Source organism: Callospermophilus lateralis, chromosome 4 (genome assembly GCF_048772815.1).
Source record: "Callospermophilus lateralis isolate mCalLat2 chromosome 4, mCalLat2.hap1, whole genome shotgun sequence".
NCBI classification, from domain to species: Eukaryota; Metazoa; Chordata; class Mammalia; order Rodentia; family Sciuridae; genus Callospermophilus; species Callospermophilus lateralis.
The window spans coordinates 147,673,851-147,697,263 of record NC_135308.1 but is presented as its reverse complement, the minus strand read 5'-3'; the positions used below and the strand labels follow the sequence as shown (position 1 = coordinate 147,697,263).

Here is a 23,413-nt window from a genome sequence, read left to right as displayed (position 1 = left end):
GTAAGTGAACCTGGATGTAAGAATATATCATAAAAATCTGCTACTGAGCCTTTTAAAAAGAAGTTATAGATACTAACTAAGTCAGACCAAGATGGAAAGTTGGAGAAGGAACAGTAGTTTTTCTTCAAATAATTCCTTATTCATTGAGAACTGTAGGCTCAGCATGGAGAGGAAAGTTCAAGGTCATCTAATTTATCAAGCCATTTTGAAGATACTAACTTTAAACACTTACTTGAAGTTCAAAAAACATAAAAATAAACAGCCTTTCATTTCCCCATTAAGGTTTTTTATTATTATTATTTAGTTGTAGATGGACACAATACCTTTATTTATTTATTTTTATGTGGTGTCGACACTTGAACCCAATGCCTCACACGTTAGCAATCTGCCATTGAGCTACACCCCCAGCCTAAGTTTTATATATTAAAAAATTATAGTAAGAAAAAACAAAAATTTATTTCATTTTTTAAAATAAAGCACACATTATTTCTTCTTCCAGGTATGTAAGTAATTTAAGTTTAATATTCATTTTATTAAATATTAAATACCAAAAGAACCTATAAAGTCTCGCACTAATATTAAGAAGAAATGGAAACTTTATTCTAACTTCAACAATGTGAAACTGTTTTAAAAATTGTGAAAGTGATTACAAACACAGCTCTCTAGGAGAACTTCAAAATATATTTGAAGAAATTAGTTGTCTTTCAGCCATTGTTTTCTTACAAAACATTTATTTTGGAAAGGAAGGCTGTATATAAGTACAAATTCATCTGACATAAATATATCTAAAGAAATTCCCCATTGCTGAAGAATACATTTGTAAATTGACTTCTGATTTTTGAAATAAACAATTCTTTGGTTAATTCTGGAATTTGTGTCAGGTGCTTCTGAAATACTGTTATTTTTTATTTCTCTCAACACAAAAGTTAATGTTTACAAGATTAAAAGGCCTACTTGGTTCCAGGCTAGCCATAATACCATTTACTTTTTTCCTGTCAGTTCTAAAGTTACTGATATAGAACTATTGTTTGGTCTTATATGGAAAAAAATTCTGTGAAGGTAAAATTCTTTCTCTTTGAAAGATGCTTTAAATATTTCTTATTAATAAAAACAATGCTTCTATCACCTCTTGAACACTGACTTCTCTCCCCAAGGATGTAAATATTATCTCTTTCAATGTCCAGAATAGAGTCACTAAACTAAATATTTGGTGGCTGTCTCTTTTTAAAAAAAATCATTATTTATTTTATAAATAAAATAATCATTTATTCAAAAAACTAACCTGACTTTTTAACTGTGATCCTCAGGCAAAAGATCACTTATTTTAATAAAAAGATCACTTACTTTAATAAAAAAAAATATGTTATAACCTATAGAATATTAGTAGCCAACTTAAATGCTTATTCTGTGATTGTACATAATTTTGTTCCTATAAAAAATATACTTGAGTTTAAAACAATAGAGAAATACAAATCTCAATACTGAACATAAATGCTGTGATAATACTATAAAGTTATTAAAAGTGCCCTTAAAATTTCTCAAAGTACATTAATAATTTTTAAATAGTCACAATCCCTTAAATAAATTATTTGCCACTATCACTTTGGGTAGATGAGTCTATACACTCATACAAAATCTGGGTAGTTTCTTGAAAGTATCTGTGCAGCATACGTGCTGTCTGCTTTAACTTAATTAAAGAAAATTAACAGAATTGGAAGAATGTAATTAAAACTGGTTATCAAAAGAAATAACATTTGATAGAATTTATATACAGTATCACTCAAAGATTCTTTTAATATCATCTTAATTTTAAGATCGTTAAAACATTTTAATGTAAAAATTCATACCTGTTTTCATAGGGAATTGCATTTAAAATATCTGTAACATGATGAAAGCCAATAAATCCGTTTCTGCTCTAATACTGCACAACATCCATCTAAAATTAAAAGGTATCTAAATTTTTACAGATGATGTATGCAAAATCTTGTTTTGTTTTTACTAAATTTGCTTATATTTCAATAAGCTTATTTAATTGTTTTTAACCAAAATATTGGTGATAAAATATCATTGCCAATATAAGCCAGATTAAAAAAATCAGCTCCTTCTGATTTGGAAAACTTGAAAATATTTAAATAATAAGAATTCTACCTAACCCAGAGTAATGCCATGCTAATCAGCAGCAGCCATTAGTATTTAGTATTGCTGAATCAGGTAATCCTGATGAGGAAATTAAATTAGGTGTCTTTTATGGGACAAACGCAAAAACCGTTGCTTTCTTACTGAAATGTAGTAACTCTTAATGTAAGCACCAGTGTTGCCATTAGCAGGTATAAAACCTCCATGTTTAATACCCATTCAAAAATATAACAACTATAGTTATAATAAAAATATAACAACTATAGTTATAATTCTAGTAGTGTTATTTGACTTTTACATTTCCCTTAACAGACAGACATTAACAAGATGCTATGGCTTAAAAATTACCTGTATGTCTATAATAATAAGAACCCTTTGGTGATTCTACAATTGTTTGCCTCAGAAGGATAGCTTCTAGTGAATTCAGACTTGTGACTTCTGATGAGCCTTCTCCTCAATCCAGCCTCCACCTCCATCCCCTACCTTCTTATATTTAATGTCTGCACCTATTTGAACAAACACAAACAGGAAAAACCTTTAAGATTTGAAGCTAACTCATTCATTTTGCTCCTTTCTTCTGACTTCTTAAAGTGACCCACATGTATTTATTTTCTAGGTTTCTTACTTCCAGTCATAACAAAATAATGGTCATCATCCTCCTTTTTCTTTGCAGTAGGTTTTTTTTCTCCACTATCTGTTCCCTTACCAGATGAGGGTGGTTTCCTGGTTGAAGCTTGGGGTTTGCCACTCTTTGGAGGCCCTTTAGCTGAATACTGGCCCTTAGGGGCAGGGTGTGCTGACTTTGGTGCAGTTTGTGTTTTGGTAGCAGACTGGGGAAGACTCACAATGGACAGTGGGGTACGACCAGGAGACTTTGAGGAGCTGGATCCTGTCTTCTGGCATGTACTTTTATTCTGAGGCTGCTTTTTGGCACCTGAAACTATCTTCTTATCTTTCAATTCTTGTGCAGCTTTTGCAGGACAAACTGAAGATACAGAAACTGGTTGATTTAAATTCAAGGCAGATTTAAGTTTCCGTGCTGGGATTGCCCCTGTTTGTAGGCTTCCATTAGATGCTTGAGTCTGTGTTCCTAGATCTGTAGCTGTGGTTTTAGAACTGGGTTTTGCCATTTTTCTAGGGAACTGAAAAGAAGGAGAAGGTTTAGGCCTTACCTGTATATTTGCTTTTGGTAACTGTGGACACTTTGATGAACTTACAGGTGCAGGTGAGTGAAATAATGCATCATCCCTAGAAGAAATGTGACTGTGTTTCAAGTACCTTGATTGAGTTTTTCCAGAACACTTATTTGGCAAAAGTTTAGGCTCAAGCACACCTGTAGATTTCTGGCCTGGAAGAGCCTTGACCTTAAGAGTATTGGGGGATGTGACACATTTTTTCACTGACTCAGATACACAAGGTCCAGTTCTTGATAAAGGTGGTGAAGAAGTGTTTTTATCTACATGATTTAAAGAAGCAAGGGAAGATGAAACATTGTTTGAAGGAGCAAGTGGTTTCTTTGTTACACCCTTTGAAGACTTGAGCTTGAGATGAGAAGATGCTGAAGAATCTGGAAATTTCGAACGGACTGACATGGAGCCTGTATTACCTTTTAATGAAGAAGCAGGCAGCAATACACCTGTTGGGTGAACCTGCTTTTCCTTGCTCCTTGGAATACCAACTGGCATGCTAGGCTTTAAGTTTTGTTTCTGAAACATGTTAACTGCTGACAAAGGATTCATTTCAGGAAGTTGAGGTGTTCTGCTGGGTGAATCAGGTATACTTTCATTAGAAATTCCTTTTTGAAATGCTAGAATTTTTTGTTCTAGTGTAGCAAACTGTAATGTTCGACATGGATCATATTTAAGCAAAAATCCTTGAAGAGTATCCCAGCCTCCTCCAACACGGACCATGACATGTTTTCCATGAAGCATCTGCCCCCCAAAGAAAGTGGAAAATAAAGCAGAAAAAATATGAGGTTTAGAGTTACAATTTATTAACAGCCACAAATTGTTACATCTATGATCTATGAAAGTCAGTATTTGTCAACAGCTTGACTATAAATTGACAGTCTCTTTCTTGTTTTTCTTTTTTTTTTTTTTTTTTTTTGGTGGTGTTGGGAATTGAACTCAGGGCAAGCACTCTACCAACTGAGCTATAGCCCCAGCCCTCTTATATTGATAATATAATAAATTTAATGAGTCTTAAACTATGCAAATAACAACTGAAGTCCTCCAATTTGTAATGAAAATATTTACATATTATTTACGTGCTAAAAATCTAAACTGTTAATATACAAAATTGCAAGAGCAATACAATGAAGAATTGAATACTGAAGGAAAGAAAGAGGAGTGAGGGAAGAAGAGGAAGAGAAAGAGAAATGGTGACTTAAAGTGAAAAAGAATGCTTCATACTAAAGAAAAAAATAATTAGGGAAAAAAAGATTAAAATAAATGAAATCTTATATTTTATAAATTAATAAATTATTTTCATATATTAGTTTAATCTTCAAAATACGTTAATTTATTATTCTTTCTTCCTTGCAGATAAGAAAATTATGGCTTTGAGAGGTTAAGAAATTTGAACCTGACCTCAAATGTTCTGGGTTGCCAGCCCCTAACCCAAATGACACTTTTGCAGGGATAAGACAAACTCTGATTCTTACAGACCAGGCTGAATTTCAGGCCCCTGTCCACTCAGCTGGTAAATCTGCACAACTGCATAAGACTAGCCACAAGTTTTAACTCTAAGTCCCATCCTCTGTGCACCATTCACTATATCATATCGCCTTTAAAAAGGAAGTTAATTAAAAGATAGAAAGAGGTTTGGGCATGTGACTCAGTAACAGAGCATTTGCCTAGCACGCACAAGGCACCAGGTTCAATCCCAGCACTGCAAACAAACAAACAAATAAATAAATAAAATTGCAGGTTTTTTTTTTTTAAAGAAAGTATATGCAGGTGTTTCTGTGAAAGCAGGACAGTGGGTGGAAATGTAATGAAAACACATGAAAGAGAAGAAAATATGGATGGTGAAGTTATATATTTAAATCTTTTATGTTCATAGATCAAGGAAAAATAGCTCTTGTATCAGAAGTAAAAAGAATGCTAAACAAGTGAAATTTCAATCTGTTAATCAGAAAAGGGGACAAGTAATCAATTGCAGATGGGACAAAGAAAGGTAATGACCATATATAGCAACAGATTGGTATGCATACTGATGTTATGTCAATAAGAAAAAAGATCCTATGCTTAAGGCCCAAAGTATATATCATTATAAACTGTAGTGTTTCTGTTTTCTTTACTTATTATGGATAATAATCTTATTAGACATTTTGTTTCATCTTATGGTGATGTACAGTGAAATTCGTCCATTAATAGTATCCTTTATTCCAACTTTTTTAAAAGCAAAGGGGGTGCAAAGGAGTTGGTAAAGCAATGAAATCAATTCTAAAACAAGATCTATGTGTTTATAGACTGTGAATAGTAGACTTACCCTTATGAAGAGTATTTTATCCCCTAGTCGGTATCGTCCTTCAGATAAATACTCAATAGAAAATCGATGGGAACAACTACAAGGAGGATCTTCAGCAATATGTTTAACCTAAGATTTAAAATATGTAACAAAATTTGGTGCTAGCTATACAAAGTATTTTGTTTAAAGTTAAAATGCAATGTTATTTGATAGAAAGATAAATCACAAAGACAAAAGTTTAACTATATAATATCTCTTCTCCTTTATTTATTAACAAATACTGAGATTAGATGTTGCCAATCTAACACAAAAGCCAACAGTGATGGAATCTAGGCCTCCCTCTCTCTCTCAGCCCAAAATGCAGTCAGGCTTGCACTGTGCTCATGACAGCTGAAGAAGGTCTGCAAATGTGGAACAGGGAGGTCAAGTCAAAATACATTTGGTGAGTTTAAGGAAATATATGAGACCATTATTAAGCTTGACTTATGGAATTAAGCATTTGTGTCAAATCAAAAACTGGCCAGATAAAGGCTAAGGAGGAATTTTAACTTCTCCCTTAATATTGTACTAAACTAAGATTTATTCAGAGTTATTTAAATATACAAAGACATATTCCTATCTATTCACCCATGACTAGGTAAGATTCTTAAAAGTTTCAATTCAAGAAGCATTTTTCTAAAAGTGTTTATTCTCTTTCAATAGTCTGCTAAGGAGAAAGGAGAAAACTCCACTTCTATACCTCAAGAATTATTTTTATCTCAGTAAATGAAAAACGAAGATGGTAGAACCACAGTAAGTATAAAAAGAAATTCAATAATTCCATATTCAAGCTGGGTACACACCTGTAATCCCAGCTACTCAGAGGCTGAGCATGGAAGATAGAAAGTTTGAGGCCAGCCAGGGGAACTTAGTGAGACCTTGTCTCCCAACAAAAAATAGGAAAGAGGGGCTATGGTTGTGGTTCAGCAGTAGAGCGCTTGCCTAGCATGTTTGAGGAACTGGGCTTGATCCTTGGCACCACATAAAAATGAAAGAAAAAAAAAAAGGTATAAAAAAAGTTGTATTTGTTTAAAAAAAAAAGGTATAAAAAGTTGTATTTGTTTAAAAAAAAATAAAATAGAAAAGAGCTAGAGTGTATATAGCTCAGTAGTAGAGTGCCCCTGGGTTCAGTTCCCATTACAGGGGAGTGGGGGAGATCTATATTTAAAACATGGAAATTAAAATAAATTGATTAAATGAAGACTTTTTTAAAATCTGTCTGAAAAAAAAGGTCATATATATGCCACTATCAAAAATATTTGACTTTTCTCTAAAATCACATTTTGCAAAAATAAGATCATGAATATTTTTCTCAATTACTTGTCACACAGAAGATATCTAAATAAATTAATTGAATTTAACTTAGGTATGATGTTAAAAAAAAAATTCTCTTCAGGTAGGCCCAATTTAGCTGAACACTGAGGAATTTATTTGATTGCCTTAATTATCTACCAAAGATCATATATTTATAGGTGGACGATAAAAATATTCATACAGTACATATGTAAGGAAATGTGTTCATTTGTAGTTTCCACAGCAAGAAAGTTGATCTCAGAAGTCACTTTCCTTGTTTAACATATTGAAATAACCACTGAGTAGTACAATATTGCTAGTGCTAACCATCAGCACTTACCAATAAGCTCAATAAGACAATGACTCTAAAATAAGAACTGTGGATAAGAAGTGTTTGCTTCTGGTTTTATTTATTGCATAATTAATATCAGAATACTAAAGGAAATAGCTAAAAAAATTATCTCCAATGATACATTACTATTATTTTCATTCTCTTTGTTTCTATATATACATATTTTTCACAAAATAAACATATTTTTTTTGCTACACAGTTGTCATGATGACTACATAAAATTATTATTCTGTTAAGATAATGAATCCTAATTCACTAAGCCATTTCCCCATTGGAAGTTTTTTATACTACTTACAATTATTACCAATATAAATAGTGCAATAAGCATTTTTATTTGTTTTTCCTGTTTTCAATCATAATAAAAATGGAAAAGGAATATTTTTGTAGCTCATGATATCTGTCAATTTTTTTTTTTAAAGTATGCATCATTTTCCATTACTAATAGCAATCCTTAAGTGTAGTTTCACCAGAATTTACGGGTACTGTTTTGTTTGTTTTTTCCCCCTGCAACACTGGGAATCAAACTCAGAGCCTCAGCTATGCCAGGCAAGCACTCTACAACTGAGCTATATCCCCAGCCCAGGTTTCATAATTTTAAGAAATTTTGCTATTGGGACAAATGGTTTTTCAGAGCTATTTTAATCTGATTTCCTTGATTATCAGCAAGTTTCAACATTGTACTTTCTGTTTGTGTGACCATAGTCTCTGCCCATTTCCCTACTAAAAATTTCATAGTCTTTAAATAATAGTGAAGTTAACATACTATATTTCTCACTTAATAAAAATACTTTTCTGATATTTCCTTTATATTTTATTATAAGTCTTTAAAAATTTTTAAAATAAATTTTACTTTTTACTGGCTGTATTCTGTATTGATTACTTATGATCACCAAATGTATCAATAAAATAATGTAGGTAAATATATTTTGATCTGATAAAGGCATGGCTGACATAATCTTAAACTTGTCTTGCAATGCTATCTGAATGTTTTATTAATGACTTTTGTTATATTAAACAAATCAATCAAAGCAATACTTTCTAAATGTTTATTAGTAATGATTTATTCATTATTTTAAAAGAATTTTGGACGGGGCTGGGGATGTGGCTCAAGTGGTAGCGCGCTCGCCTGGCATGCGTGCGGCCCGGGTTCGATCCTCAGCACCATACACAAACAAAGATGTTGTGCCCGCCGAAAACTAAAAAATATTTAAAAATTCTCTCTCACTCCTTCTCTCTCTCTCTCTCTGTCTCTCACTCACTCTTAAAAAAAAAAAGAATTTTGGACATTAAGCATTTCTATAAAATGCTATAAACTTTTGAATTACTCTAAAGAACAATCAGTGGAATATGTTTGATAGTCGGTTTACCTCTGTCACTTACATAGTAGTCATTGCAGAGACCCACAGCCTAAGGAATGTAATTCTATTAACTTCTATAGAATGAACAAGCAAAGTTAAGAAAATCTTCCATTGTAACCCATTGTCTAACAAATATGTAAAGATTGTATGAGGGGGAATATTAAAAAAATTTTGATTTTTCCATTAAAATTTTTCTTCTTCCTATATTGTCCAAGTATCAGTATATCATCTACTTCACCTTGGAAATCACCTTAGATTTTCTCCTTCCCTCATAATCAGTCACTAATTCCTGTCAATTCTATCTCCTAAACATGGCTTATAATTGTTCCTTTGGCTCTATGCCCATTTCTGCTCAAATTCAAGTTCTCAACATCTTATATTTGGATTATTCTCATAAAACCAACTTAACCTTTATATGACCATGAGAGTAATCCTTATCATTTGTGAGATAATACTATCATATTTTTAAAAAAGAATTAATGAATTTTTGCAGCTTATAGTACCCTTCATGATAGGTTTCAGGCTCTTTGCCCCATGATTCCTCAATTACACATTCATTCCTCATCATAAGCAAGAAATGACAAATCTCCTCTAAGATAAAGTACCCATCAGAGAGTGGGGATTATTAACTGGTATTCTTATACAGAACTGGTATTCTTATTCAGAACTGGTATTCTGGATAAGAAATATTTTCTTTTAAACACAGTATAACCAGTGGCAGTATAGAAAAAGCATGAAACTACGAGATTTCAGCTAGGATAGTCAAAAGAAAATATAGTGATTACTTACAGCTTCATGTAGTTCTTCATGCTGACAGCACGATTTTGGTATGTTGATAGAATCTTCAGGTCCAGAAGTATTAAGCAAGGTCTCTTCTAACTCAATTTCTTTCTCGAGTTTTACTAACACTGGTGGCTCAACCCCATATCTGAAAATAAGCCAGAAAATCTGATCATTCAAGCAAAGGTGGACCAAGAACTTCCTTGTATATCAAGATAGATTGCCTTTTATTTTTAGAGCAGAGATCATATGATTCTCTTCTACCAATTGTTTCACTGGGACATCTAGAAGTGCCTTTTTTAAAAAAATATTTTTGTTTTTTAATATTTATTTTTTAGTTGTAGTTGGACACAATACCTTTATTTATTTATTTTTATGTGGTGCTACAAGTGCCTTTTTAATGTCTCACAGATTACCAAAAATTCAGATTATAACTTTCACATCATTGCATGTATTTGGTTACTATAGTTCTCTATATTCTTCCTGAGATCCTAAACGTTGGCTTTAAAATCAGCCAGAAAGTAAAGAAGGTTTAGGGCATACCAAGCCTTATCCTTCTTGTCAGATCCTGTGTTCAGAAATTGCTTTGCCTTGGAGTGCTTTAGGACTACATTCCCTTGCCCTATTCTTAATCTAAACATTTTAAGTAATCACTTTCACAATTTAGTATTAAATGAAGCAAGATACATGAGGGAACAAATGTTGACATATGCTCATGCAAATAGAACAAATAAAGACACAAAAAGAAAGATAATATAGGAAATTAGGTTACTTCATTTCAATCAAGAATCACTTTCTTTCATTTTAGAAAATCATGTTCTATCTAAGCTAAAATTAAGTAACTTAAAAGAGCTTATGACACTGAAATTCTGAAATATTGTGGAATACATACCTTGACACAATGCGGCCAATTTCAAGCAGACAAAGATATACTTGTCTTGGATCTTTGTGTAAAACTGTGGGAAAATAAAAACATATTTTAAGGAGGAAAATTAGAAATTTTTTTGACATGGAAGAGAGAAAGAAAAGAACAACGGAAACAGTGGGTTTACTTGTTTGGAAAAGACTTAGAAAAGACATTTTTATTTTCTCCACATATTGTTATTTTCTATAAATTATTTTTAAAAGCTGGCTAAAAAGAAAAGGATTAACATTTACCATGGATCCAATTTCTATAGCATTTTAGTTTTTGAAAACTAAGGGCTTAGTAATATTACACTATTTTTATTTCAGATCTCTCAATAGGAGATACCATTAGAAGAAATATATCACCTCAATTTTACCCTAAATTATCTTTGACTATATGCCATTATCTCTTAAATGTCACAAAAACAGAAGAGGAGAATATAAAGATAACTCAGAATATAAAGGTAAACAGAGATACTGTTTATTAAAAAAAAAAAAAAAGTCCTGATCACAGAATTCATGTTAAATGTACCAATATAGTAATTGTAAATCATCTTCTTTCTGTTCTGGTCCTTATTAGAAACTCTAGGAAATTTCTGAATCTGAATCTAATAATGTATAATGTGTGGTGAGTTTTATGTACACTGATCCCTCCAACAGAAATGGCATTTGTTCTTTGATTTCTAAATAGCACCTTATAATATACCCAAAGACAAAGTATTGTTTTTCAAAGCAATAAAAAAGCCTATATTCAAGTTTAAAATTCATAACAACAAATGAATTTATCCTAATTTTTTAAATCTGTTTTTCCAAACACTTAGGATTACCTAAAATTAGCATTTGTTTCTCTTAAATTGCTTTGAGTTACTAGCAAAATGTAAACATTTAAGAGGCTCGTTGCTGAGGCCTTTAGAGAGTAAAAAAATTAGATCATCAGTTCAATGCCTAAAACTGAATTACTGGTATTGACAGTGAGCTTCAGGATAATCAGAGATATCTCTTACTGATATTGAAAAATACACAACAATCTTATATTCTTTCAGAGCCAGAAAACTAGAAACTAGAGAAGGCAAAGCATTTCCTTTTCCCTTTGATTTCTAGAAGCTGGAAGTGCCATCAAATCAACTACATATTAGCAGTGATCAACACACCTGGACTAAAAGCAGGGTGTATACTGAGGGGTGAAAGAATAACCCACTTCCTTCTACCCTAGATAGGAGTATCCAGTGGTGCAGGTGATAAGGATGTGCACTGTCAGAAGTAAATTTAAAGACAATAGTAACACCAATTAAAAGTCAATTTGCCTTTTATTATCCCCACAAAATTAGCAATTGTAAACAATGTCAGTGATAAAACTTTTCCCTACCAGGGCAGATTCCCACCATGCCTACCCTTGATAGGCTACTGTTCACATCATAGCATTGTAAATTCTACTTGTGTATTGTAGACATATATACAGATGTATATACATATAAAAATGTTTTGAAGTATGTGTGTGTGTGTATCTATGTGTGTATAGTCTAAAAATAGCTACCACTTTAATAACTATATTGATGCTTTTATTGACTTAAAGGAAATGAGAAAATAATGTCAATAATTCTTCAGTAAAGCATGACTTTTCAAAAATGAATAATCAAAAACATTAATCCATTTGGATAATCAAGTTGGCAGCTGTTGTTTACAAGGTAAATCTAAACACTATAAACACACACCATTTGGTTTTCTATTATTTATGTAATTATTCGATTAAACGGAAATTACTAGTAATTTAAACTTGGTAAAGTAAACTTGATGAAAACATTAATTAGTAAGCATTAGTCCAGAACTTCCCACAACCAATTCATTAAATAAAATACAGTTGGGGCATTCTAAATATATAAAATACTTAATTATAAATGAAAAGCTTAATGTATTTAATTTAATATATGATTCTCCAATTGTTCAACATAAAATTAAAGTACAAATTTTTCTAAGAAACTGAGATATGGCATTGTAAGTCACTATTTTAAAAGATGAAATTTTGAGTCCTTATTTGGAAAGAAAAATTAGGAGGGAGGGACACAAAATACCCTAACAAACATTAAAAACTCTAACAATGATAGCAATACCACTTACCTAAACCTTCAGATTCAAAGAGGTAAGTTTCATCAACCCCAATGTCTCTACACCAGTGAAGAAAATTGGCGGTATTGTCTCTGGCAAAGAATGAACCGGATGCAGCATCTTTCTTACAAGGCACTTTTCTCATTGGAAAATTCTGGAAAAGACATAAGGTTCTTTTTATTAGACATCCATTTCAATATTATAAAATAAATGATTATTGCTTTGAATTTAACTAAAAAGTACACAACTTTAGGGAGAAAATATCTTTTTTTAAATACTTAATTTTAGTTGTAGTTGACAATACCTTTATTTTATTGATTGATTGATTGATTGATGCAGTGCTGAGGATCGGAACCAGGTGCTCATACATGCTAGATGAGCAGTCTACCACTGAGCCACAACTCTAGCCCCCGGGAGAAAATATCTTTTTTTTTTTTTTTAATATTTATTTTTTTTCTCGGCGGACACAACATCTTTGTTTGTATGTGGTGCTGAGGATCGAACCCGGGCCGTACGCATGCCAGGCGAGCGCGCTACCGCTTGAGCCACATCCCCAGCCAGAAAATATCTTTAAAAATGATTTCATTTCACTTTTAGTAAACTCAGAAAATGATTCCTTAGAAAATAAACTGGTCAAAATTATCAGTAGGATCAGACTTCTTTAATCTCTCTTTTTTAAAAATGACAGAAGAAGGAAAGTCTGACAATTCCAAAGTATATTTCTCCATACAAAATTCAATACAAATACAAAATCACGGCTATGCTCAAAGTTAACAAACATACTCATTTTTTTTTAACTTCCTTTCATGGAGATTCATGAAGTCAGTCCTGAGTTTCTCAAGGAGACTATCAAAAAAGGAAGTAGTTGTCCATTCTTAATTCAGGTTCTTTGAAAAGTCTAAATTTCACAGATCCCTAAGTTTTTATTATCAGGCCCAAGAATATTTATTTAGATAATCCTGCTGAAGCTGAGGTGGAGGGAGTTACTTTGCTTTAGTTTAAATTTCTACTTGAGAAAACAATTCATGAAAATGATTTTTTAATGTAATAGGTACAGTATGCACCTCCGCCCCTTAGTTCTCTCTTCCTAGAGATAGTCACTATGACCAGTTCCTTATATACCCTTTTTTTTTTTTTTTTTTTTTAAAGAGAGAGTGAGAGAGGGAGAGAGAGAAGTTTAGTATTTATTTTTTAGTTATTGGCGGACACAACATCTTTGTATGTGGTGCTGAGGATCGAACCCAGGGCACACGCATGCCAGGCGAGCGCGCTACCACTTGAGCCACATCCCCAGCCCATATACCCTTTATATAAGGTATATCCTGTTCCTATTATCTTTCAGAGGTAAGGCTTTTTTTAATAGACTATGAAATCATTATAAAAAATAAATAATACAGTAAATACAAAGGTAAATAGTACCCACTGAAATTCTCCCCATTTTCATAGGACATCTCTAGGCATAGCTATTCATGCAGCTGTACCTACCAAATGTCACATAAAGATGCTACTCCGCAATTTGGTGTGTATGTATGTGCACATGAACTCTTATTGACAGGTTGCAGGAATCTTTAAGGATTGAAAATAATAGATTTAAATAATCATTTCTAATAAATGTACAATATTCTAATGTGTTTAAGATCCTTAATTAATTGTAACATGTTTTTATTGAAGAGCATTTAGGTTGTTCCTAAATTTTTTTACTAACATTTTTATAAATTGGTAATTTTCTTAGAATAAATTCCAAGAAGTAAAGAATTATACTGATGGATGAGGTTTAATCTCAATGTTTTACATATATGTATATATGTCTTGTTCACTGTCCCCCAAAACAGTGATACCACTTTATATTTCCACTTACAGTATATGAGTGTCCAGATCTAAAACTTTTGAAAACACCTACATCTGATGAAAATAAAGAAAATCTGATCTATTTCAAATCATGACCTAAGGGTCAATGAAGGAAAATTTCATTAAAATTATTCAATCTTTGGGGCTGGGGTTGTGGCTCAGCAGTAGAGTGCTTGCCTAGCACATGTGAGGCCCTGGATTCAATTCTCAGCACCACTTAAAAATAAATAAATAAAATAAAGATATTGTACCAAATTACAATTAAGAAATAAATAAATATTTTAAAAATTATTAAAGCTTTAAAGAATTTACTACCAAGACACTATATAGAGACTATAAAGAAGATAATAATAATGTTGATGATGATGGTAGCTACCTGTGTGCCAGTAACTATCACAAGCTCTTTTCTCACTTAACCCTTATAAACATCTGGCCCTGTAAGGAAGTACCCTATAAGGAAGGTATGATCATTGATCTTAAGAAGAGTTAGCCACAATGCATCAAGCACTATGCTAGATACTATCTGTATATTATCTCATTTAATTTCAATGAATGCTCACTGCCATGGTTTAGATATTAGGTGTCTTCCAAAAGCTCATGTGTGATACATTCCAAGAAGGTTTAGAGGTGAAATGATTGTGTTATGAAAGCCTTGACCCTATCAGCACATTAATCCCCTTATAAGATTAACTGAGTGGTGACTATACGCAGCCAAGGTACGGCTGGAGGAGATGAGTCCTTAGGGGTGTGCCTTTGGAGTTTACATTTTGTGCTTCCCAGAACCATGTCCCCAGCTGCTTTCCTCTGCCATACTCTTCCACCATGATGTTCTGCCTTATCTCAAACTCTGAGGAATGGCCAGCTGTTCATATACTGAGCCCTCTGAAATCATGAGCCTTCAAATAAACTTTTCTTCCTCTAAAATTGTTCTCATTAAATTATCAGGTCTTTTGGTTACAGCAGAAGAAGAAGGGAAAAAAAAAAAAAAAAACTGATGAAAACACAAATAAATCCCACAGGGCAAATGTTAATATCTCCACTTCACAGAAAACATCTTTTCAGATGTTCAAAAAGCCTAAGTAAATTCTTCAAAATATCATAGCCAGTTGTGGGATAGAAGTTTACAACCTTGTAAAGATGAAAAGAAACACACATAAACAAATTAAATTATACCAACCAAGGTATAATATCACCTCTATCAAACATTTACTTACCCCTGATTCTTCAGAGTTGCATGCTTTCACCATATTTTGAAGAACATCAATCAACTGGCATAAGAGCACTCCATTATCAAGTTCTTCCAATAGTCTTTCTGCCTTAACTTCAATACCTAAAAACAAATTTCAAAGGTAAGGTTCTTCTAAAAAGAGTAAATTCAAATAAAATGATTAAAATTTAATTAAATAAAATTAGGTTACAGCTAAAAAACAAAACAAATTCTGATCATACTCAAAATATTCCCTCTTAGAAGAATAGTTAAAACAAATAAGGTCAAGTTAAATGAAAGCCAACCAAAACAAAAATATCTATGATGTATTACTGCAGAAAAAGATAAAGACAATTGACATGTTTCATTTAAAATAAATTCATTGAATATTAATAGTTTGCATAAGAGGATTTTTTATAAGTAAGATTGATTTTGTTGTAGTTTAAAAATTAAATCTAATACCATAATAGTCAGACAATGCCAACTTTTCACCTTTAAAAGCATTATTATTACATAAAAAACTTTTTAAATTATCCAAATCATCAAACTGTTATCAGATAACCAGATCCAGTGTGTGTTTAATTATCTTAGGAGGACCATAGATGATCTTGAAATGCCACATGAAATTCTGTACTTAAAGTGAATTTTTCTGGTAAGAAAGTTCAAAGAATTCATCATACTCTCTAATAGAGTAAAATATATAATGACAGATATTCTCTAACCTGACATTTCCTTTTGTTTCATATGTCTCTAATCCTCAATGTCTCAGAAATAGTAATTATTTTAACTACAATATAAATTTCACTCAGAATCTAATGATTTACACAAGACCGTGGAAAGATCAGTTAAAAAATAGATCTATGTACTTTTAGAAAAAGATTTTCATATAAACAATTAAATGTTGATTATTCAAAAGTACTGACCTCCTCACTTAAATCTCAAATTTCCTACTATTCCAGACCCAAGGTTCAAGGTGAATCACAGTATTTCCCCTGAACTGGAGGGAATTTAAGCTTGGTAGGAACAAGCAACTTAAACATTTAATTTTACTAGAGCATCTAGAACCAATATTCCTTGACAAAAAGTAAGATTCTAAATAAATATTTATTGAATAAGAGATTATAATTTGGGGTCTCTTGGCAAGCCTTACCTAATAGACCAGATAACCAGATAGACAGATCTTCTTGCATAGGCAACAGAGTAGCTTCATGCCTCACAGCTATCCACTCATCATACTGACAAACATCAGCCAACCCTGGTCCATGTCTGGGGGTCAGAGGACTCCGTGGACTTAGAGGCAGATCTTCTCCAAACCACACCTAGAGAAAACACCAATTGGCTGAATTAATGCAAACTTGCTAACAGTTACCATGATTCACATCTACATTTAAATGGCAAAGTATAAGCCAGACACAATATACTCGTGCACAAAACTGTATCAACTCATAGAAAATACATAAATTAGAAGCAACTATTAGTTTAGATACTTGAAACATTTTCAATATTTAATACAATAGTGACAAGGTAAACCCCTAATAAATGAATGGATTTTATTATTGAGCCAAGAGGATAAAATTCAACAATATTTTTCCTCCACTTATTAGCTGAATAAGTTTAACAATGACTTGACCAGAGATTGAGAATTTCAACTGTGAAATGGGTTAATGATATCTGCTTTTCAAGAGATATCTTTGTAGCAACTGGCATTGGGCTTTGAAGATAGAGATTAAATAAACATTTGTTGAATGAATGGACAATTAATAAAATGTAAATGGCATTTTAAACTTTAAATTATAAAAACAATGCTTTTTAAAAAAATTAATTTCTAAATATTTGATTTAAAATAAGGGAGTGGGAACTACAGATGTTGTTCAGTGGAAGTGTCTTGCCTAACATATATGCAAGACCTGGGGTTTGATCCTCAGCTTTAAAAACTAAAATAAGGTGAGGGGGAGAAAAACTAGGTCCATGAGGCATATCTTGTCTGTCATTTGATTTTGTATGGCCCACAAGTTAAAAGAGAATTTTACATTTTAAAATTGTTGTTATGTAAGTACCTATTTCACAGCCTTGATTTTGCCTACTGACCCACTAAACCAAAAATATCTACCCATAAACAATCCTTGATTTAGAATAAAAATTGATATAACCATATCATCAAATTAATACTTGCAAAATTTTAAACACAACTAGATATGCTTTAATATAAGATTATTTATAGAAAAGACTATTGATTCTTTAAGTTGTAAAAGAAGTAATGATGTCATCATGAAGTCACTTTTTACAAAAGTGACAATAGCCTTTGTCCTTCTCCTTCCTGAATAATTCAGGAAGGGGTATTAGGACCTAAGTGAAGTGACCAGAAGGTTCTTGGAGGGCAGTTGCTTAGAACAACTGAGAGGTCGGTCATCCACATATGGGGATAAGATTATGCAAAGTGTCAGATCCTGAGCAGGATAATAAGGGAACCCAATGGAAGCCAGATTTCTCATTGCCAGACAAGAAAGGACAAATATGGAATTGGGCGGGGGAGGGAATGAACCCTATGACCTTTTATCAGAAAGCAAAGAAGCACTCCAAAGATATGAGGACATGAAAAGAGAACAAAAACTAGCCTGAAGGGACTTCTATTGGCTAAACTGGGGGTAAATTTAATAAATGACAGGAATGGATTATACCACATTGACTAAAATAGACAACTATGAGTCCATACAGATGTAAATAAATAAATAGGTTGAAACTTTTACAAGTATTGGGATGTTTATAACATTATTTATGCTCAAAATACTTACTTAGGGAGAAAAAGAGTAATTTTATAGTAGAGAAACCTGACAGTATCATAACCAAGTGACAAAGGTGAACACTGTCAATAATCATATGCCACCGATAGAATGCAATGAGAAAAACCAGCATCTTTTAAGTAATATTTCTGCCAAGATGCACAACCTGAACCCAATCATGAGAAAACATCACCAAACCCAAATTAAGGGACATTCTATAAAACAGTTGTTCTAAAATATTCAAAAGTGTTAAAGTCATTACAGACTGGCAAAGAAAGATACCATTCTAGACTGCTTCAGACTCAAAAAGAAACCAGACAGCAAAAGGTAACACAAGATTCTGAACTGGATATTACCAGGACAACTGGCAATATCTGAATATGACCTAAGTATAAAATGGTAGTATGTGATATCAGAATATAATTCTGATTATTTCACTGTGGAAGGTGTCCTGGATTTTTTTTTAAACACACACTAAAATATTTGGAAGTGGTAAGTCATCCAACTGTCCACTTTATATTTTTTAAATATAGAACATTTTCCCCTTAAAATACATTAAGATTCATTTGAGGTAGGTCTTACTATACAAAATTAAAAGCCAAAGCAATACTATACGTAATCTAGACAAGCTTTGGAGGAAAAAAAATGAAAACCTGCTTTCAGTCTCCTCTGATGAGAAATAAACATGTTAGAGAGACAGAGAGAGAGACAGAGAGAGAGAGAGAGAGAGAGAGAGAGAGAGAGAGAGATCCCAAAGGTAAAGAAAGAAAATTAGTAAATATAAGAGATATGCAGGAGTAATGAATTCCAATAAAAATACCCAAAGACAAAATGAAACTTAATTTGAGGAACATTATTTTGGGAATTATAGGTAGAAACTGGGGAATGAATTCCTAAACACATGAGGGTTCTATAAAAATTTAGGAAAAAGATGTAATTTACTTTTCTGAATTCTCTCCAAGTAATTTCAAAGGGAGTACAGCAAAGATTTACTGGTTCTTCCCTTCATAAATGTGTTATTTCTGTTTGTTAACAGAGAACTCAGTAAAGTAACTTAGCGTGCAATTTTCAATCAAAAATATTTGAATAATTGAGAAAATAATATTAGCAAATGACTCTAAAATCAAAATCAAAGTGTATCTTACAACCACTCATATTTTATTATGCTATTTGTACTTTTAAATCATTGGCTGAGCTGAAAACAGGCAGAGTAGATACAAGTGTTTATCAAGGAAAGATGAGCATGAGTTAGGAGGGAGGTTTAGAAAAAATTATGTGTAAACATGGAAATGTTAACATTAACAAAAGTCATTCTCACTTCCTGATACTTAAGAGAAGAGACCAAGGTTGAATTTTCCTTTTATTGTAAGCAGAAGATGTTATAATACCCTGGGCTACTCAGCAGCATATTAGTGTTAAAAATTAGATGTTAATACCAAAACTGCACATCTAAATGCTGTTTATATGTATTGAAAGTTGCCACATTGCAGAGATTCTTAATCCATAAGCAGTTTACAGATAAACTTACATACATGAGCTTTCTTACAATTTGAATTAAATTGTATGCTTACACATAGATCATTTATCCGAGAAAGAATTCAAAGATTTTGTCAGATTCTCAAAGAGGACTATGACCCCAAAGCAGTTAAGAACTATTGTTCATTGACTTTTAGACTGTATGTTTCCTTTATTAATCAGAATGAAGGACATAAAAGTAGGGTATGGAAGATTTTAATGTATTAAATTAATAAGAAATCAATTGATTACAAAGATATACCGGCTGTCTCCTCTCTTCAAAGTACTTATAAGTAAGTAACTGTCCAATACATTTAACAGAGAAAGAGCTAAAAATTTCTTACTTTCAGCGGGGAGAGAAGCAAAAACCTCCATGAGAGATATCAAGGTTACTCTGGAAAAAGAATCAATAAAGATGGATCTGTGGAATCTAGATCAGAGATTTCACAGGACCAGAAAACAAAACCATGGGGGGAAAAATCACCAATAAACTACTAATGATCCTCAGCATAGGAAAGAGAAAAACATGGATAATGTGGCAATGAGAAAAGCACTCTATAAGAAATCAAAAAACTATAATCAACAAGAAATTAGTGTTTAAAGACTGAAATGAAGAGAGGACAGATTGAAGGAATCAAATCAAAATGGTTTTGAGAAATAAAGGAGTTCTGGGCACAATGGATGTGAATGTGAAAGAACACAAAACAGAAGAATAAGACCTCTGGGGAGACTGTCATCAATTCCCAAAAGAAAAACAGCATGATGGACTCCATCAGTACAGCAGAAGGGTATGGGACATAACATAGGAAGGCATACAAGCAGCACTGCATTCAGGGTTGTTCCTAACCATTTGATAAACATATTCTCTTCTCTAAACTTTATCAATTGTTATCTTGGTAAGCCTTCTTTCTTAGTCAAGAGAAAGAGAGGCTTTCATGTCACAGGTACTACCTCCAGTTTTACAACTGGATAATTTGGTGTGCCAAGTTTGGTACAACCAAACTTCTGGAGCACCTGCTAGGTACTATGCATTCTTGAAGGCCCTCTGCACACATTATCTCATTGATTCCTCACAGCTGCCCTGCAAAATAAGAACTATTATCCTCACTTTACAGGTTAGGCAGAAGATACTCAACAGTTAAATAACTTGCTAGAATATCACAACAGAAGTAGCAGAATGAGGATCAGAACTGGAATCCGACTAACTCTAAAGTTCTTACTTTCCAGCTCATTGTATTATCAGCTGTTTGTATATTTCTAGATAACCATATTAAATATTACTTTTATCTTTAAGTTAATATTCAATCATGTTCTAGTTATAATAAAGTAAACAAAAGGATATAAGACTAATATAACAAATACTAACCCTGAAAATCAAAGATAAGATTATCCTGGCTTGTCTCATTTCCCCCAGATATAAAATGAACAAAAAAATCTACTCCGTAAAATTTCAAATTTTAACCCCTAGTCACGTTCAGACATTTACAGAGCAAATGTACAATTATCTAAGAAATAAATATATATATATATATATATATATATATATATATATATATATATATATATATATATTTGTTTTCACTGAAAGTTTTTTTTAACTGCAGTTATGTACTAAGTTATAATAAGGGGAAAATGATAAAATATTCTAATTCTTTTATCAAAGTGGTACAAATAAGATGGATGCACCAACTCTACGATATATTTTATTCTTTCAAATGTTTAATACAAATAAAACCTTAGACTTAAAAAATGTTTTTAGAACTAGAAGGTCAAAAACATAATATTCCTGCTATCAAAATGTAATGCTTTAAAAAAAATTTAAAGACATTTTTCCAAGAAAAATACTTACTTGAATTGCAGGCTGCATGGTCATCTATATGGAAATGAAACAGCTATTCTGAAAACAGAACAAACATTAATACAGATGATGGCAGATTTCCCACTTCCCAAAATCCCCAAATCACAAGATTTTAAAATGTGTTTTTCTCTTATTTGACCAAAAACATTCTCTTCCTGTTGGAATAGTTTGACTATAAAAGAACTCAGTAATGACTCCCTGCTTCTAAGGATACTTCCTAAGGATGCTTCTCACTTGAAAGAGGAAAACCTGAAACATACTTTAATATGTTGTTTCTGGCACTAGTATCAAAGAATTAATGAAGCATCTGGCCAGTAACATAAAATTAACAATAAGACTTTGCTTATGTAAAAGTCTCCCAGAATTTCATTTTCCCTGTAAATATAAGATAAATATAAAAATCATAATACCAATATTGAAATTCAAGCATCTTTCAACTGATTTTCATAGGGATCATTTAAGATCATCTGGACTTTAATATAAATTCACAAGCTTAACCATAAGCTTTTTCTGCTAGACAACAAGGTAATAAAGATAATTATCAATTTTAACTATGAAACAAAAATACTCAATTCTTTCCTATAAAAAAATTCAAAAGACAAATAAACAAAAGAAATAACAATTTTAGTTTCAAAGTACAATTCTTGAAATCTACAGAAAAAAAGAAAAACTTTAATTAGTTAAATTAGGTTAATGTAATTGTTAATATATTTTCAGGAGAAAAGTGAAAAGCTTAAAAATGTTCAGAATAATACATACTGTATAAAAACCCAGGATTATTGGTTGCCTATAGCAAACATAATAAGCTAGTCTACTTTTCATTCTACTAAAACATATTAAGAAAAATAATATATAAAACCATTTATAAGACTAAATGCTTTCAATTTCCAAGGAAAAGTTATTTTCTCCTCTAAGTGATATCAAATATACCTCATGCACACTGCCAACTATACATACCACTTTCCTTTCAGGAACATTTCTTCTGATACCAAAGTTGAACCTGAGCTAAACCTAACTGAAGAGTCTAATACTGTAACACATTTTCTTTGTGGGAAGGCAAAAGACAACAGAATGTCCTTTTTGATGTCATTTTCCTACTCTCTACCACAGCAAAAGGCCAAAGAACAAGTGAGCATTACTAATGAGCTTGTTATGCTTCCCACGAGCTAATTCAGTGGGGAATACTTTTTCCTTTAGCATAAATAATCCTTTGTCCCCAACAAAGATCCACAGTAAGAAGCTTCCGAGACGATTTTTTAAAAACGCAGCAAAGAAGCTGTTCCCATTAAAATGGAGTTCCACATAATCAGACAAGAGCTTTAACAGTTGGAACTGCCAACCCAAAACAAAAGAGAGTCTAAATTATAAGGCGTGTGCAAATCAAGAACAGTGACACATTCACAAAGGAGCTATCAGAAGAATGTTTAGTAGTTGCATTTTATGAAAAAATTCAACAAAATTAGTTTTATGAAAGAAATGAAGAATTTGTACACAATATTCAGTTACTTGAACTTTAGCAAAATCATATATATATAATATATATATAAATCATTCTTGTGTAATAGAATAAAGAAATAATAATCTGATTAGCATCAAAAAGAAATTACTTAACAAAATAGTACTCACATAAATTGTAATGTATCCTCATAAATGAAAATCTACTATGTATATCAATATATGCTTTTATTGAAAAACTTTTATAAACTGTCAAGATTCAGTCATTACTTAATGAGTACTATGTTCCAAAGTATGCAAAGAGCCAGTTTT

At 32.0% G+C, this 23,413-nt stretch overlaps 1 protein-coding gene across 1 annotated transcript; it reads right to left on the bottom strand.

The window, feature by feature from the left end:
* Positions 1-1,885: 1,885 nt before the first annotated feature.
* Positions 1,886-22,683, bottom strand: Gas2l3 (growth arrest specific 2 like 3). The gene is made up of 9 exons (XM_076853233.2): positions 22,604-22,683; positions 21,638-21,685; positions 16,644-16,812; positions 15,501-15,616; positions 12,451-12,592; positions 10,322-10,385; positions 9,439-9,577; positions 5,629-5,736; positions 1,886-4,067 (listed from the first exon to the last, which is right to left on the bottom strand). The coding sequence occupies exons 2-9, from the start codon at positions 21,659-21,661 to the stop codon at positions 2,742-2,744; spliced, it is 2,088 nt and encodes a 695-aa protein (XP_076709348.2). The 5' UTR covers positions 21,662-21,685; positions 22,604-22,683; the 3' UTR covers positions 1,886-2,741.
* Between the last annotated feature and the right edge of the window lie 730 nt (positions 22,684-23,413).